Source organism: Microtus oregoni, unplaced genomic scaffold (genome assembly GCF_018167655.1).
Source record: "Microtus oregoni isolate MIOR12 unplaced genomic scaffold, Mior012 000012F_ref0000307, whole genome shotgun sequence".
NCBI classification, from domain to species: Eukaryota; Metazoa; Chordata; class Mammalia; order Rodentia; family Cricetidae; genus Microtus; species Microtus oregoni.
In genome coordinates this window covers 32658315-32675594 of record NW_024543071.1, presented here as the reverse complement: position 1 = coordinate 32675594, position 17280 = coordinate 32658315, and the positions used below count along the sequence as shown (strand labels likewise).

The following is a 17280-nucleotide window of genomic DNA, read 5'->3' as shown; positions in this document are numbered from 1 at the left end:
TGCTGTGGAAAAGCACTTTGATTAACAGCAATGTGTAGGAGGAAAAGTTCTGTTGGGCTCACACTTCCAGGCCACAGTCCATCACAGAGGGAAGTCAAGGCAGGAACCTGAAGGCAGGTCAGCTTGCTATTTCAAACGGCATTGCCTCTAATCAAGGATCTCACTTCATTGCCAATTAAATACAACAAGAATTATGGAGGATCCTGTTAGCTGGCTGGTTTCTAGGCTCATGCTTATCTTGCTGTTTTATGCAGCCCAAGGAATGACGCCACCCACAGTGGGCTGGGTCCTTCTACGGCAATAATAATCAAGACAATCCCCCACAGACACATCCACAGGTCAACCTGATCTGAGGAATCCTCCATCTGGGACTCCCATCTCAGGTAACTCTCAGCTGTGCTGGGTTGACAGTTAAAGCTAATTGTGATACCCCACTTAGTGGAGAGTTTCAAAATGAAATAATTATATTAATGTATTGAAACATCTTTAAGACGTATGTTTACCTGGAAAAACAGCAGTGTATTATGTCCTCAGATTTGTGTTAATGGTGAGCTGATAATAGGATGAAGATGAGCAGATTTTTAAAAATTGTATGTTCAAAACAGAAACAGTTTTTGCTTCCTTGGTGGTAACCTGACAGCTGGAGGCTGTGGTGGAAGAATGGACTAATTCTACTCTGATGACCTTTGTATCTCCTGAAGTTTTAATAGAATATGTATTAGCTAATCAAAATAAATTGAATTTCAAAGTCAAATCTGAGTGTACCTCACCTGTTCCCCTGTTCGTTTGTCAACATCCTAGCAGATGTGCATCGTCAACAAGAAGTGATGAGCTCCTTCGGGGGCACCCTTCCGTCCTGCCCATGCTCCCATCCTCAACACCTGAAGTGTTCTGAAAGATGACAAAAACCCTGTCCCTGGAAAGAAGTCTGGCACATTTGAACAAGGTCCTACACACTTCTTTCATTCCAAAGTGGGGTTCTCCCTTGAAACCTGTCCTTAGCTTTTGAAGCATCAGTGCTCGACCTGTGGGTCATGACCCATGGTGGGGGGGGGGGGGTCAAATGATGCTTTCACAGAGGTCACCTAAAAACATCACATCAAAAACCACAGATGTTTACATTATGATTCAGAACTGTAGCAAAAACAGTTATGAAGTAGCAACAAAATAATTTTGTGGTTTGGAGTCACCACAACATGAGGAACTGTATTAAAGGGTTGCAGCATATGGAAGGTCGAGAACCACTGTGCTAAGGGAAAGACAAAAAGAAATAGAGAGGGTGAAATGGTGCTACAGACCTGACTCTGATGCAGAGCTGTTAAGGAGAAGCACATGGAGAAACTCAACTGTGTGAGTGGAAGGGAGGAAGTTGCCTGAGACCCTACAGGTTCTATGACCCCATACGGTCATGACCAGCAGGTCATACCAATACTGCACCAGTACATCTTGCTTGGCAAGTTGGTGTAGTATGCAGGGTTTTTGGTTGGGTGTGAGCCCTGCTCCACAGGGAGGAATTTCACACCTTGTACTATAATCCTGGTCAAAAGCCCATGTCTGAAAAAGGTCATTGGCCCTGGAGTAGAGTCTACTATTGTTATTTTAGCTAAACGGTCATGTGGTTGAATTGCCTTCCAAATATTTATGCTTCTACCTCTAGACCTGGGATGCTCTCAGCCTTGATCAGAGAAGCTTTTGAAGGGAATCACAGCCAATGGCAAGAGAAGACACAAAACTGCTCCGAGCGCTGAAAGAAGAGAGTGGGTGCCCGGCTCTAAATGGGACAGCTATATTAATGCCACCACCACCACGGCTCAGGGAAGATCTTGGAAAAAAGTGTGGAAAGAATGTAAAATTGGAAGGCTGAAGAGGAGTGCTGTGAGATGCTGGCTTCTGGACCTGGAATGGCTGTCACAATCATGAACTCACAACAGCTGTGGTTGCTTTACACAATCCCCAGAAGATCAAGCTGGACACAACCTTAGCCTTGATTGACTAGACAATGTCTAGGTCCCACCTCTTACTGAAGAGTTCTTGGCAGTGGTAGCTGCTGTGAGAGGGAGAATCATTCTTTTTAGAGGATATACCTACTGAGGTGCTTCCCATGAACCATTGGATTGCCCCTCCCCAAGCACACAAAGACAACACTCACAGTACTTTGTGGGTGTGGTGGTTTTAGTAAGAAATATCCACTATAGGCTCATGTACCTGAACATCTGCTCAGCAGCTGGTGGCACTGTTTGGGGAGATTTAGGAGGTACAGCCTTGTTGGGAGAAAATGCTTGCAGGAGGATGCCGCCTTTGAAAGCACATAGCCCCCTTTTCCTGACAGTTTCAGTACTTACAGAATTGAAGAAGTGATCTTCCAGCTTTCTCCTCTGCCCTCCTATGCCCCTGCCCCTCCTCCTATTTATTATGTACTCTTCCTCTGGAACCACAAGCCCAGATAAATGTTTCTTCTATAAGGTGCCTTGGTCATGGTAGTTCATCACAGCAATGGGAAAAAAACTAATACAGTAAATAATAATAATATAAAAGAGATGAAGCTGGAAGGGGTCATATGGGAGGCAAAGAGAGGGGAGGTGGGGGTGGATATGATCATATTCCACTGCATACTTCTTTGCAATTTTCAAACCTAAGGGAAGAAATGCAACGGTGGCACAAAGCTGGTGGGAAGAACGAACCAATACCTGATTCAAATTAAGGCCCACTCCGTGAAATGGAACCCATGCCCAGAACTGCTTGTGTGACTAAGAACTTGAGACTGAATAGGCCAGGAACCTGGGGGAAAACCAAATACTACTGTTTTGCTATAAGAATGTAGCAAAAAAAAAAAAAAGACTCCCAACAACATTCTACTGTGCTCATACATTGGTACCTGGCTCAGCCATCATCAGAAGCTTCCTTCTGCAGCAGATGGGAACAAATACAGAGACCCACAGCCAGAGAGTGTGCAGAATGAGAGACCTTGGAACACTCAGCCCTAAAGTGGCTGACTCCATCAAATCTCTCTCCTCAGGATCAGGGAACTCACAGAAGAGGGGGTAGAAAGACAGTAAGAACCAGAAGGGATGGAGGACACCAAGGAATCAAAATCTTCTGGACACATAAGAACTAAAGAGCACATAAGAACTAACAGAGACTGAGGCAGCATGCACAGAGCCTGCACGGGTCTGTACCAGATGGGGTCCTAGAGCAAAGGAGACGTGGGAACATGTCCTCATCCATAACCTAGAAGCTCTGCCCAGTTGATAGCCACTTGCAAATGGAAGCTTTCTCTAAGGGAGACTCATTGAGGAAATAAACCACTCCTAGGAGTAGGTTCCATGCCCAGTAGACTGCTAACACTAAACTGTATCAGTGGCAACTTTGAGGTTCTGTATCTCATAATACTAAACAATGCTTTTTTTTTTTTGGTATCTTACAGGTCTTTTGCATATCTATTATGGCTTCCGGTTTTGTGTTTTTATGGGATGCCTGTGTGTGTGAATGTGTTTCTGGATCTTTTCCTTTGGCTCTTTTTCTTGTTTTTCAATTTTGCCATATTCTGATTTGTTTTTTATTTATTTTATTATCATTCCTTAGACACCTGTTTGCTTTCTAAGGAGAGACAGAAAGGGTGTGCATGTGGATGGGAGGGGAGGTGGAGAAGAACTAGAAGGAGTAGGGGGAGGGGAGGGGAAACCACCAGACTACACTGTGTGGAAAAAAAATCTATTTTCAATAAAAGGAAAAGATTCCTAGAAAATCTAAACAAAGGGTCATAAACTGGCTAGTCACAAAGTCAGCTTTCTGCTGTGATTCTGCTCACAATGGGTGTTCTGAGGGCAGAGGCTTCAAGCTCAAGCTTTAAGAATGAAGACAGGGGCAGCCATATTCTTTAGCTAATTCAGTTGGTTTTACCTCACTTAGCACACATACCCTAAGCACTTCCCCAGGGCAAGGCTGACCGACATTTTTATTAGCAATAATCTCTGCCTTCTTCTAATTATCTGGAGATTTAACACCACATAATCACCCTCCACGTCAGAGTGGGGGAGGAGAACTGGCTAAGAGGCCCCAAATCCCTCCTAACACCAGCTTCTTCCCTATCAGCAAGATTAGAGCACTCAAGTCTCTGCCCGCTAGTGTTCGGTTCTGGCAGCCTAGCCTGGGCTTTTTCAGTTTTGAGGGCAATGCCTGGGGCTCCAGGTACGCTGATCTCTCTGCCCGTCCACCGGCAGTGAGCAGATCAAGGGCCCTAGACAGACAGGAGAGACAGGCAAGAGGTCCGACTCCCACAGCCATGCTTAAACCGAACAACGAGAGGAGATTGTCCTTGAGGTACAATCCCTGGAGTATTCCAGAGACCGAGGAGGTGCCCAACACCAGGAGCAACCAACACCGCAGAAGCCTCTGCTCCATCGGAGCCCGTTCTGGCTCTCAGGCCAGCATCTCAACACAGTGGACTGTGGGCAACTACAATTACTACATTGAGGAAGATGAGGACGGAGGGGAGGAGGGAGAGTATTGGAAGGATGACCTCGCCGAGGAAAACCAATCTCCGGAGTGCCCCACGGCCCTGCTGGATGGCCATACTGACACTCCGGTCCTGTTGTCCACGCTGAAAGTGAACGTGGGCGGCCACAGCTACCAGCTGGAATGCTGCGAGCTAGCCAACTACCCCAAAACACGTCTGGGCCGCCTGGCCACCTCCACCAGCCGCAGCCGGCAGCTGGGCCTGTGCGACGATTACGAGGCACAGACAGACGAGTACTTCTTTGACCGCGACCCTGCAGTCTTCCAGCTCATCTATAACTTCTACTTATCAGGGGTGCTGCTGGTGCGAGATGAGCTGTGTCCCCGCAACTTCCTGGAGGAGCTGGGCTACTGGGGCGTGAGGCTCAAGTACACACCACGCTGTTGTCGCATCTGCTTCGAGGAGCGGAGGGACGAACTGAGCGAGCAGCTTAAGATCCAGCGGGAGCTGCGTGCACAGGCGCAGGCCGAGGAGGCGGAGGAGCTCTTCAGGGACATGCGCTTCTATGGGCCGCAGCGTCAGCGCCTCTGGAACCTCATGGAGAAGCCCTTTTCCTCGGTGGCCGCCAAGGTCATGGGGGTGGCCTCCAACCTCTTCGTGCTCATCTCCGTGGTGGCCCTGGCACTCAACACAGTGGAGGAGATGCAGCACGAAGCCGAGCAGGGCACAGGTGGTGGGGATCCGAGGCCCATTCTGGAGCACGTGGAGATGCTGTGTGTGGCCTTCTTCACTCTGGAGTTTCTACTGCGCCTCGCCTCGACCCCCAACCTGCGACGCTTCGCACGCAGCGCCCTCAACCTGGTGGACTTGGTGGCCATTATGCCCTTCTACCTGCAGCTGCTGCTCGAGTGCTTCACGAGCGAGGACCAGAGGGATGGCAAGGGTTCCCCGCGGGAACATGACCTGGAGACTGTGGGGCGCGTGGGGAAGGTGGGCCAGGTGCTGCGCCTCATGCGGCTCATGCGCATCTTCCGCATCCTCAAGCTGGCACGCCACTCCACCGGGCTGCGTGCCTTTGGCTTCACGCTGCGCCAGTGCTACCAGCAGGTGGGCTGCCTGATGCTCTTCATCACAATGGGCATCTTCTCCTTCTCGGCAGCTGTCTACTCTGTAGAGCATGATGTGCCTGGCACCAACTTCACCAGCATCCTCCAAGCCTGGTGGTGGGCCGCGGTGAGTAGCATGGTGCTTGGGCTTCTTCATCCTTTCACCCCAGAACGACACACCTTTGCCCCTCCCTTTCTTTAGTCATCAGCCTTGGCAGGCACGTCTCTTGATCTTTCTTGGTCTCGCTGAAGGATAGTGCACCTCTGAACCTCATGGTTGCCTCCAACAAAACCTGAATAGATGTTATAAAGTTGGAACGACGTCAAGATTGTTGCTTAATAACTGAATTTTACACGGTCCTGCGAATTTTCAAATCCAGATTTGATCTTAAAATCTTTGACAGGAGCTGGCTAGGTGTTGCATGAATCCTGTAATCCCTGCACTTGGAAGATACAGCGAGGAAGATCAGGAATTCAAGGCTAGCTTGGCCAGATAACCCACATGTGAGTTAAAGGCCAGCTTGGGTTACTGGAGAGCGCCCCCCCATCACAAAAAAAAAAAAAATAAAAACAAAAGAGTTTGAACAACAACAACAAATACAAAACCTAGGAAAAAATCTTTGGTAGACAAAACTTAAGAAAACTTAAAAATGATTCATGTTTCGTGGCTGCAATATGATTCATCACTGCCCAGCCACCACTTGTGGGACGCTTAGTGTCCTAAATGATTTATAAAGCTGATTTTACTTAAACATCACAAAGAAATAGTTGTTGTCACCATTTCTTTTTAAGAGGACAAGTAAGAAGTAGCTTCAATTGTTGAAGGACACTATAGTTACGGGGTGGGGGAGGTGGGGTACAAGTTGGCTGAGCAATGTTGTTCCTGAGAACTTACTGCCTCTTGTTCTAGCTAAGTCTGAGTGTGGACAGATGCATCTAAAATTGGAAGGCCTTCTAACTACGGCATGTTTTTTTCAGGATAGAGTGTGATTGTCCCCTTTTGTAACCAGAGGCACTGGGGGCCAGAGAGTGTGGGTGTAGGCACAACAGCTGGAGGTGGCAGATGCAGGGATAAAATAGAAGTCTGTGCTACTCTAACTTCCATGCCTTCTCCTTGCTCTGCCACTGCGCCTTGCAAGCTTTTGGTCATTGTCACACCTTGCCTCGTGACAGTTAATATACTTGTTATTCTTATCATTATCTTGACTACTGACTCTTGATAGTAATTCATGCCATTTATTTAAAATGTCTCTTTGTAGTATACTAAATAAACCTCTGAAAGATGCTAACCAATTCACCTCAGACCAGTGAGTCAGCATGCTGGAATGGGAAAGAACTGAATAGCTTCTTTATTTCTCTTCTTTAAAATAGATGGCAATGCTTTTAGAGACATTAAGTAAGTATTAAAAGAGCGGATATTACAACATTAACATTGACGGTGTACAAAATTCTGAGATAAAACCAACCCCAGAGCACTGTAGTGGGGAGGGAAACTCAGAAGGGGCTAGCCTCCACTACTCCAACAATTAGCCGTGATCCTGGGTAATTGAGATTTCATCCCATCACTTGCTTCCCTCAGTCCCACATCTCTAGGAGAGGAAGTTAGACTTGAAGTTCCCCGCAGCTCCCTGAGTCTTCCTTCCCTTCCAAGCTACAAGTAAGCTGACATTCCTCAGAAACAGGTGCTGTTAGGCTCTGCTGAACAAGCTTGTCAAAGGCTGCTGCTCTGATCCTATTCCGACGAAAGGTCATCTCCATAGTAGATAAACCATGTGTACAGATGGAGTTCTTGCCGGATGATTTGTCCCCAGCAAGTGACATTTACTTTGGAGGTGGCTAACGTGGGAGTACAAACAGCAAACCCACATGTTGACAATATAATACAATCGTTTTTTTAAAAATGTATTCCTTTTATTTTGGTTTGTCTGTATGAGGGTGTTGGATTCCTTGGAACTAGAGTTACAGAGAGTTGTGAGCTGCCACTCTGTGATACATGTGGGTGCTCGGAATTGAATCCGGGTCTTTTAGAAGAGCAGTCAGTGCTCTTAACCACTGAGCCATCTCTCCAGTCCCCTAATACAAATGTTTAAAGCCAAATCTTCATTCATCCAAAGATCTTGAAAGGCGATGGTCTACAGGCAACAGACCTATGGGGCTTTCAACTCATTTTAACCCACAATATTTGTGTTACACTAACTAATATAAATACTTTTATTACACCTATTAATACTGAATTTTTACCTTTAAAACATTTCTGATATTAATGTTTACTGATAACTTAATTTCCTGTGCTGATTAATGCAAAGGCAAGATTTTTGTCTTTTGTTAATGAATTCATTTTATCCAGAATCAGTGATAAGTTTTATAACAAAAGTTAAACCACCATTCACGTTTTTAATCTGTGAAAAATTTACCTGTTGTTTTGAGCAATGTGAAGGATTTAGAGTGTAAAGCCCTTATCTTTATCAAACATGGTTTTTACAAATCAAATCTCATATATTCTGAGCTCCCCATTCACCAAAATTACTGCATACCTATGACCTTTATCCTGTTTCCTCTAAGATTTATACAGGACAAATCATTATGAAGTACACAAGTGACTGCTAACTTGTATTTTCTCCCTGGGCAAACCTAAGAATCCAGTGGGAAAAATTTCCTCGATTATTCTAGGACTGTGGCGTTCCTCAGAACCGATGCTATAAACCCAGCCCTTTTTGGTACTTTGATTATCTTGCATGTTATGTACTTGGGCATTTTATTATCAGAGCAAGGAGGAAAGGACACCGTGAAATGATAGTTACAAAGTGTCTTGGTTCTTATATGTAGTTGTAAAGAGGGAGGATGTAAAATAACCAGCAAAAGTCCACCTTCTTCCCTGAGGAATTTGCACTGTGTTAGGTCACACTCTACAGACTAAGAAAGTGGGTATACTTTCTCCTAAAAACTTGAATAAAACCCCCAAATACATATACATTTCTTCGTTTATAAATGATGTATAAGTTACAAGCTACCTATTGCCATAGCAATGGCATATCACAATCCATGCCAACACTCGGTGACTTAAAGTATCAAACATTCATTTGCTGCATGAATATAAAAAAAAGCAACTTCATCTGGGTGTGGTAGTACATGCTTTTAATCCTAGCACTTGGGAAGCAAAGCCAGGCAGATCTCTGTGAGACTGAAGCCATAACAAGTTCAAGTCTGTCATGACTGCCGAGTGAGGGCTTGTCCAAACAAACAAACAAACAACAAAGAAAGGCCTGTGAGCACCTGTCTGGTCTGTTGAAACTAGACGTTCTTTTCATCTAGTGACACTGTCCTCATGTCTGTTGGTCTAGCTGGATTAAAGACGGTATGAAGATATAAAGAGGAAAATGGCTATGTGTCCCTCAGGTTCTACAGACCTGTCTCTATGTCTGTCTCTGTGGCGAAGGTCAGGAAAGAGAGAGTCCAAACCTAACTATGCAAGCATTGTATCATACCACTTCTTTTTATATTTGCTCAGCTTGTTGGGTTGTAGCTATCAGCTCAACCCAAAGTAAGTCACAAGACCATACTCAAGCAAGTTGGGCCAGGGCAGGTCAGCCAAGGAAAGGAAAAAAAATACCTTGATGGCAGGGAGGTACAGTAAGTTATGCCTAGTAATACAATCATTCTACTGTAATAATATATTACTGCTTGAATATATTATACCCATACACTCACACACTGAAATGTCAAGATGAAGTAAAAAGAAACATGATAGATTTTTTCTTTACCTTTTCCCCCCATTTAGCACAGGTCTCACAGTATAACTCTGGCTAACTTGGAACTCACTTGGACCACAGTGACCTTGAACTCACAGAGATCACTGCCTCTCCCTCCCAAATGCTAGGATTAAAAGTGTGTGCTCCAGAATTTAGAGTTCTTCTTACTAGGTTTTGTTCTTGAATTCATCCAATATTTCCTCTTAGTGTCTCTTTCCTTCCTTTTGAAATGATAATGTATATTCTGTGCAATTGTATATTAGAAGTATGCAACCTGATGTTTTATTTTACGGGAGTTTACAAGGAAGATATTGCCCAGCCCCTGAAAATAGATATTGGACTTTTAAACTATGCTGTTGACTATGAAAAACTATGGAGACTTTTGAAGTTGAACAAAATGGATTTTGATTTATGATATTGCCATGAGACTATGGGGTCCAGAGAGGGGAATGTAGTTTTTTAAATGAGAATGGGCCATAGACTCATATATTTGAATGCTTGGTTCTCTGTTGTTATATTTTTAGAGAAATATTAAGAAGTGTGGCCTTGTTGGAGGAAGTGTGTCACTGGGCTTTTAAATTCAAAAGCCCACACCATTCCCAGTTAATTCTTTCTGCCTCATGGTTGTGTCTGAAGATGTAAGTTCCTAGTTACTGATCCAGCTTCTGCCTGCCTGCTGATAGTGATGGACTTTAACACTCAGAAACTGTAGTCCTTAAATAAACATTTTTTTATCAGTAAAAAAAAATAAATAAAAGTGTGTGCTCTCACACCTGACTATGATTGATAGACTCTTGTGCTACTCCAGAGCCGTATGATTTGTACCTCACCTTAGACAGAGTCTCCAACTCATTCTCTCTCCCATGTATTGTTTGTTCCTTACCAGAACTTAGAGAACAACTCCTAAGTTGCTCTGCTTCTAATATCTTCTCTCTCTCTCTCTCAAATGCCAAGAACCTTTCAACCCTCTGTAGTTCAAGTCAGGGTTTTAAAAGGAATAAGTCACTTCTGTGGTTGTGCAGAATTCTCGCTATTGTACAGCCCTTATATCTGCAAGAACAAATCCCTCGTGTAGCCTTACATCTGCAATTGCTCAGGTATGCAAGCTAGACCCTTCTCAACTGCCAGATGCTGGTTATTTGTGAGCACTGATGTAATAAGAATCACATGTAACATACTAGCCTGTAGGAAGTCTGCAATAAGTAGATGCTAACACATCTATCTAGCCGATAGTCTTTATCACATGGAAGCAATAACCTTTGGTTCCAGATCCATTTTCGGAGAAATTAAAACAGGAGTGATCCCTTCTCTACCAGGGGAAAGAAAAATTGTGAGACATACAGAGGGGCAAGCTTCTGAGTGTGTAGATTAGCAGGCCATGCCTGGAGCAGCGCCAGCCATGGGGGGGGGGGGGGGGCGGGGTTCAGGATTACCCAAGTGGTAAATACATCCTATGGGCCAACAGCAGTAACTCTATGATGAAGCTATCACCATCAGCGTTCTGAGTGGGTTTGTTTTCAAGAAAGACCAACTGGACTGTCAATGGACCATTTCCTTTGGACTCTTCCAGAAAAACTAAAGTTGTAGGAGTCAAAAAAGAAACTTCAACATAAACTCATCACTTCTAAGACTCTCCCAAAGGAAACTGGCCTTTGAGGGGCACCAGGTAGCTGTGCCCCCAGAGCTGGCTCCCTCTGAGCTTTCCTAAATGATAGTATCGTTTCCTTGAAAATAGTTGGGCTTTATAAGGTCACTGAAATTTATTTTAATTGATCACTTGAAAATGGCGCATTTGTGAAATGAGTTAGGTTACAGTCAGGAAAATGGAAATCAAGGTGAGGGTCTGCTCCGAGGGAGAAGATGCATAGTTACTAGGAGGGTAAAAGAGAAAAAAATAGCAAACGGAGAGAATAATTATTGGTCTTAGCACAGGAAGAACAGATGGGAGATGGTAGTGTTGCCAGACTTGGGCCTACAGAGGTGGCCCATGTGCAGCCAGTGCACAGATTTATAAGATGGCGCCATGAGGCTGATGCTGGGAGAACTGGGAGCATCAACTATCTGAGCCGTGTGATGATGGTGGAGATCAGGTCAATGACAGAGTCCCTCCTCTCTCTTTCCTACTTCCCAGTCTCCCAAACATGCCTCTGCTCTGAAAAACAGCCAGTAAGGGAAACTGGAAAATGTAGGCTGGAGAATCCCAGTTGCAGAATTAAAGAAAAGGGTACTGGGCTTGGGACTGAACTGGACTGCCTGTAACTGGCACAGAAAGTGCTGAGGTTGTAGCTTGTCCAGAAAGTTACAATGAGGCACCAACTCAAAGACACTGGGTTTTTAAATTTGATTTTATATTTTATCTTAGGGGCTCCTGTTTTGGGAGTGGGCCCCTTTTATGTCTTTAAGTGTGTTCTTCCTCTTGTTCACGATGACTTCAGTGGGACATGATTGACTATCAAAGGGATGGAGAGGCGTTAAGCAAGCTGAAGATGCTAGACCATGTTTATTGTCCGCCTTTGTGTGCACAGATTGCTAAAACCCACCCACCTCCAACTTGTATCTGTGATTTTGCCTTAGCTTAGGCCAGTCTCCTCCTTTCTGTACCACTTATACTCATGTTAAAACTGTAATATACCATAACATCCACATGAGAGTTCTTGTTCACAGTGTTAATCTCATTCTTACTTCAAAATACTTTAAGGAATTGCCCTTAGAACGATTGCATTCAGTATTTGAGGTAGGCAATTGACACCAAGATTATCAGGATAGGTACAGTGACTTGTACCCATCTGAATTGTTTCTTTAGATTATATTCCTAAAAGAGAAGTATTTGTTGCAACAGTAGCAAGGATAAGTAGCCTTTGAAGGGCAATATATACTGTTGAGTATAGCTTTAAGACGAAAAACCTGCCTTTACTGGTTCTACTTCTTTGGGAAAACCTGAAGGGGCACTAATTATTTTCTAAATTAGCTGTATTTCCTGGAATTGTACTTCCTCGATGCATGAACTACTGGCTGCCAAGACATTTCATCTATATCCCATTCTTCATGAGGGAAACAGACCTTGCTTCTTGAAGGAGAAATCTAAGCGTGATGTTCCTGACGCTTGTCTGAACAGTGGTTGGCAGGTTAGGATTAGCTGGTCAGCAAGGGAGCAGTCACGCACGATCACGCTCTCGGTCTTGAAACCCCAAACTAGGAGGAATCTGTGAGCTTTCAGTAGCATGGTCAGCTTCCAGTTTAAGACTGGTTAAATAGCCAGTTTTGCCAGGGTTTTAGAGGAAGTGCGGACACTTTGGTCACATTTCCAAACTCATCTCCTGCTACTGGACGAACTTGCTCTGGAAGGTCATTTGCTCAGATCTGGGGCCTTCCGTGTAAATACCGTCTATGGAGATGTGATTGATCCTATGTAATCTACAGAAACTTCCCTAATCCAAAGAATCATAAATCCTACCCCAGAAGCAAGGGACAAGAACAAGGTGGCAAACTGGGCATAATGACACTTTTCCAGATTTTGGAAGACGGCAGCAGGCAAATCTCTGTGAGTTCTAAGTCAGCCTGCTCCACATAGTGAGTTCCAGAATAGCCAGAGCTACATAGTGAGACTCTGTCTCAAAAATAAATAAATAAATAAAAAGAACAAACTTACATACTGAATAAAATTATCCACAAAACAGGCAGCAAAACAACTCTACGTTTTGAACATATTCTTGGGGACCAGAATTCTTCTCCAGCAGGAGAAGTCTCTTCTCTGAAACTGGGATCCAAGACACTCAAGATTTCTCAGACCTGATTATGCATATCAGGTTTTCTTGTTTAAGGCAAAGCAATTTGCTTTTGACTCTTCACTCAAATTTCAGCCAAAAAATAAAAATGATGTAATTATAAACGAAAAAAGAAGAAACAAAATGAAAAGGCCTTAATAATTTATGGGAAACAAAACTTAAAGAAAGTAAGGTTGGGGTGAAGCTGAGCAAGTATGGGAATGAATCAAAAGCTTAATAGCAGCACACTGTCTTAACCACTTCCTTTCCTCTGGATCTCCCCAGCCCTTTCCCCGACTGTTGGACCCTCGTGTGTCCACCTAACTGCAGGACCCTCTCCCATGGAAGCTGTGACGTGTTCTAAAACTATCCTTTCCTGCCATCACTTGTCTCAGTAACCAAACTCTCTTAAGTGGCCACCTTAACAAAAATAATTCATCCTGGGGTGTAAGTGATGGTGTTAGTGGTAAATGGGGAGTGTGGCAAGGCTCGCACACTGGAGCGAGGCCTGACTGTGGTATGGCCGAGAACAAGACATAAGTGCAGACACACGGGCAGATGTGGAGACTAACTGACGTGTGACTTGCCTCTGCTGCTCCTTATGTTTTCATCCAGAGTGTAGGGAGAGAACATTCCCTACTAAAGCCACAGGGATGTTGCCCTGAAATCTCCCTTACCCAGCATTTAGCCAAAGTTCGGATGAGACTGTTTCTACAGCTTGTGGGTCTATTGGACACAAAAGGGGTCAAGTTCCTGGTGGGGTAGGCTCCATAAGTGTTTGTGTTTGCTTCCATTCAGCTGGGGCTCGCTTTAAGACAGTCCCTCAGGTCACCTCCGGCATGTTCATCCACAGCCAGTGGGTAGGACCTTCAATTCCTATTACAATCATGCAAAGTAGGTGCTATTATCTCCATATGCCAAAAGTAGAAACTGAGGGCAGAGAGAAGTTAGCTGCTTTGCCCAAAACTCACACAACTGTGAAGTGGGTTCAGACCCAGGAAGTCAAGTGTGCTTTTTTTTTTTTTTTGGAACTCTATTTACGTCATCCTGCCTCTGTCATGCGTGCTTGTGTTCTTCTACCACAGGGAAGGCAGTTCTCTAGACGGAGCTGAAGCAGTGAGCCTTGGGGCCTGCCCCTCCTTGAAGACACACCTGTCCCTTTCTGTGGGCTGATGAGTCTATGGCTCTTATCAGTGCCACCAGCTTTGACCAGCTGGCTCACTTCTCCATTTCATTCCAATCAATCAACCACATCTGAAAGTTCAAACTAACCCTTGCGTCATGGGCACAAGAGTGCTTACCTTCCTGAGCCAGAGGCCATCTCAGTGTGGCGAGGGAGTGACTTTGTATAATGACTGCCATCTATTGGAAGATCAGGACAGCCATCACACAGATCCGTGGAGCAACAAGCAGCCCTGGAATTGGCAATAGGACGTTCCCACTACTATAAGCCACAGCCCTGCTCCAGAGGCTCCTGGTGACTTAGTCTGGGGACCAAATGAAGCACGTGAGGCATAAAAATGGTCTCCAGGGGGCTTCCCCCTGGGTTTTCTCTGCCTACACTAAGTGATAACTAGTCCCATGGGAATCTGCATTTGAAACAGGAAGCTTGTTAACCTAAATAAATCTCTAATTAGTAGGACTTAAAATAGTGTGACAAGGATGATGAAAGAACTTTCAGGAAGGGTGACATATTTCTGTTCTGTGAGGTCTTCTGAAGGTCCCTTAGCAAAGTAATGAGTGTTTCTCTAGATGAAGGCAATTAAATTGTCTCCATTAAAAATGAAAACAAAAACAAAAAACAATTGAACTGCACAGCAGCTCTGAGCAACATTGTAATTGTCTCCTTTGAAAGAGGAGGGGAGCACAGTGGAGCCGTTCATTGCCCTGGGTGCCTGTTTGATACGTAGTTTTATGTGTGTGTATATGTATGTTTTATACGAAGTTTAACACTCTATCCTTACTAGATGTCTGAGAGATGGTCCCGGCATCTGAGTGTATGTCCCAAGATATACTAGCTGGGAAGGGTCGGTCCGAACTTGAACACTGTTCTGATTGCTTCTAAGCTCATGATGAAGGTGGATCCAGGGAATCTCCCTGTCCCAACACAGTTGTGGAAGAGGTGTGGAAAAAAAGACAATAACTGAACACCTCCTATGGCAGGAATTCAACATGTGTTACATAAAGCTTGTCCCTACAGCTCTTTAAGGCGGATCATATTTCCCCATGCTGCTTATAAAAACAGCAGTGAGCCGTGGTCAGGATTTAAACCAGCCTTTCGGCCCCAGAGCTTGCATTCTTTCCATGGCACAATCTCGCTGGCAACTCCGAAAGCTGGCTCCCTGGGAACTCTGAACAGTTCCCTTGAGCACACACAGGGGGACAGGGCTCTTTACTACAGGGCTAACCATTCCATCCTGCTTTCCCTTTTCACAGGTAAGCATTTCCACAGTGGGCTATGGAGACATGTACCCAGAGACCCACCTGGGCAGACTTTTTGCCTTCCTCTGCATCGCGTTCGGGATTATTCTCAATGGGATGCCCATTTCCATCCTCTACAACAAGTTCTCCGATTACTACAGCAAGCTCAAAGCCTACGAGTACACGGCCATCCGCCGGGAGCGGGGAAAGGTGAACTTTGTGCAGAGAGCCACGAAGAAGATGGCGGAATGTTTATCGGGAAGCAACACACGGCCCACCACAAGGCAAGAGAACTAGGGCTTCATTAGGACGCAAGGCTGCTAGAACCCGAGAACTTCCAAGCGTCATTGCTTCTTTTAAAATTATGGTCCCCTCTGGCAGCAAAGGGACACGTGAAGCCTGCACATACAAAGAGCGTTCAGTTCAAAGTTCTGCCTCTAGGAATGCTCATTTGGACCCAAACTCAAAATGCCTCACATTGCTCTTAACTGGATTGTGTTTATGTATGATGTCGGTGCTGGAAATGGCTCCAATGTCTTAGATGTCTCTTTCAGCTTCTCATGGCATCTAGCTCAGTACGTATTTTTAGACTTGAACTGACTGGAGATGAATTTTCCTAGTTCAAAGAAGGAGGAGGGGCTCTTAATTATCCGCAGGATGGAGTGTTACGGAGGGAACTGTATGCGCTTTGGAGTCCGACCAACCTCTAAGTCAGAATCCCAGCTCTACCAGCTCGGAGATTTGTGGGAACTCACGCCGATCCTCTGAGCCTCCGTCTCTCCAACGTGAGATGTACAAAGTCATGCCTACTTCTTAATTTTGGCATTGGGGTTGGAGAGAACATTTGTAAGTGCTCAATATTTGATAGTTGTTCAAAGTGGCTAGGCTGGGACTGCCTAGCTATGTTCTCTACCAGTGGTGCACAACCAAAGGCACTTTTTGCTCCCCAGGTCACATTCGGACATGCTCTTGACTGTCACTATAGTGAAAGACCAGGCAGGCTCCCAGCATCTAGTAGATTCGAGGTATGGAATGCTGCAATAGTCCCTACAGTGCACAAGGTAGCCTCTGCACTACAAACTACCAGACGTCAGTGATGCCAATGGTGAGGAGCCTCTGTCTACAATTACTATGGGAACCCAAACTTGGTCCATGAAATGTGCCTGTATTTGTGAATTTCTTCCCCCCTTGAATGGAGCCCTGTTATGGGTTGTTTTACTCTTTACTCTTTTGAGGGGGCCTGCCACTCAGCTCCACATTAAATAAATGGAGACTTATTCTTAGTTTTGAATACCCACTTTAGCTTGGCTTGTTTCTAGCCAACATTTCTTATCTTAAATTATCCCATCTATCTTTTGCCTCTGGGCTCTTATCTTTCTCTATTTCTCTATACTTTTTTTTTCTTTTTAAGAAACAGGGTTTTGCTATAGCTTTGGAGCCTCTACTGTAACTAGCTCTTGTAGACCAGGCTGGCCTCAAAGTCACAGAGATCCACTTGCCTCTGCCTCCTGAGTGCTGGGATTAAAGGTGTGAGCCACCACTGCCCAGTCTGCATACTTTTCTATCTTGTTCCTTCCCCCTTTCCTCCCAGATTTCTCCTTCTATTTATTCTCTCTGCCTTCCTTGCCTATCCTTTGACTATTGAATGCTTTGTTAGACCATCAGGTGTTTTAGACAAAGAATCACAACTTCCCAGAGTTAAACAAAGGCAACATAAAAGAATGCAACACATATTTACATCATTAAAACAAATGTTCTACAGTACAAACAAATGTAACATCTTA

The 17280-nt window shown here is 44.7% G+C and overlaps 1 protein-coding gene across 1 annotated transcript; it reads left to right on the top strand.

The window, feature by feature from the left end:
• The first annotated feature begins 4282 nt into the window (after positions 1-4282).
• Kcnv2 (potassium voltage-gated channel modifier subfamily V member 2) lies at positions 4283-15793 on the top strand. Its single transcript, XM_041661860.1, has 2 exons — positions 4283-5689; positions 15512-15793. The coding sequence occupies exons 1-2, from the start codon at positions 4283-4285 to the stop codon at positions 15791-15793; spliced, it is 1689 nt and encodes a 562-aa protein (XP_041517794.1).
• Positions 15794-17280: the final 1487 nt, after the last annotated feature.

Coding starts and splice junctions, on each gene's coding strand:
- Kcnv2 (XM_041661860.1), top strand. CDS start 4,283: ATGCTTAAACCGAACAACGAGAGGAGATTGTCCTTGAGGTACAATCCC. Junction 5,690..15,511: donor AAGCCTGGTGGTGGGCCGCG/GTGAGTAGCATG, acceptor CCCTTTTCACAG/GTAAGCATTTCCACAGTGGG.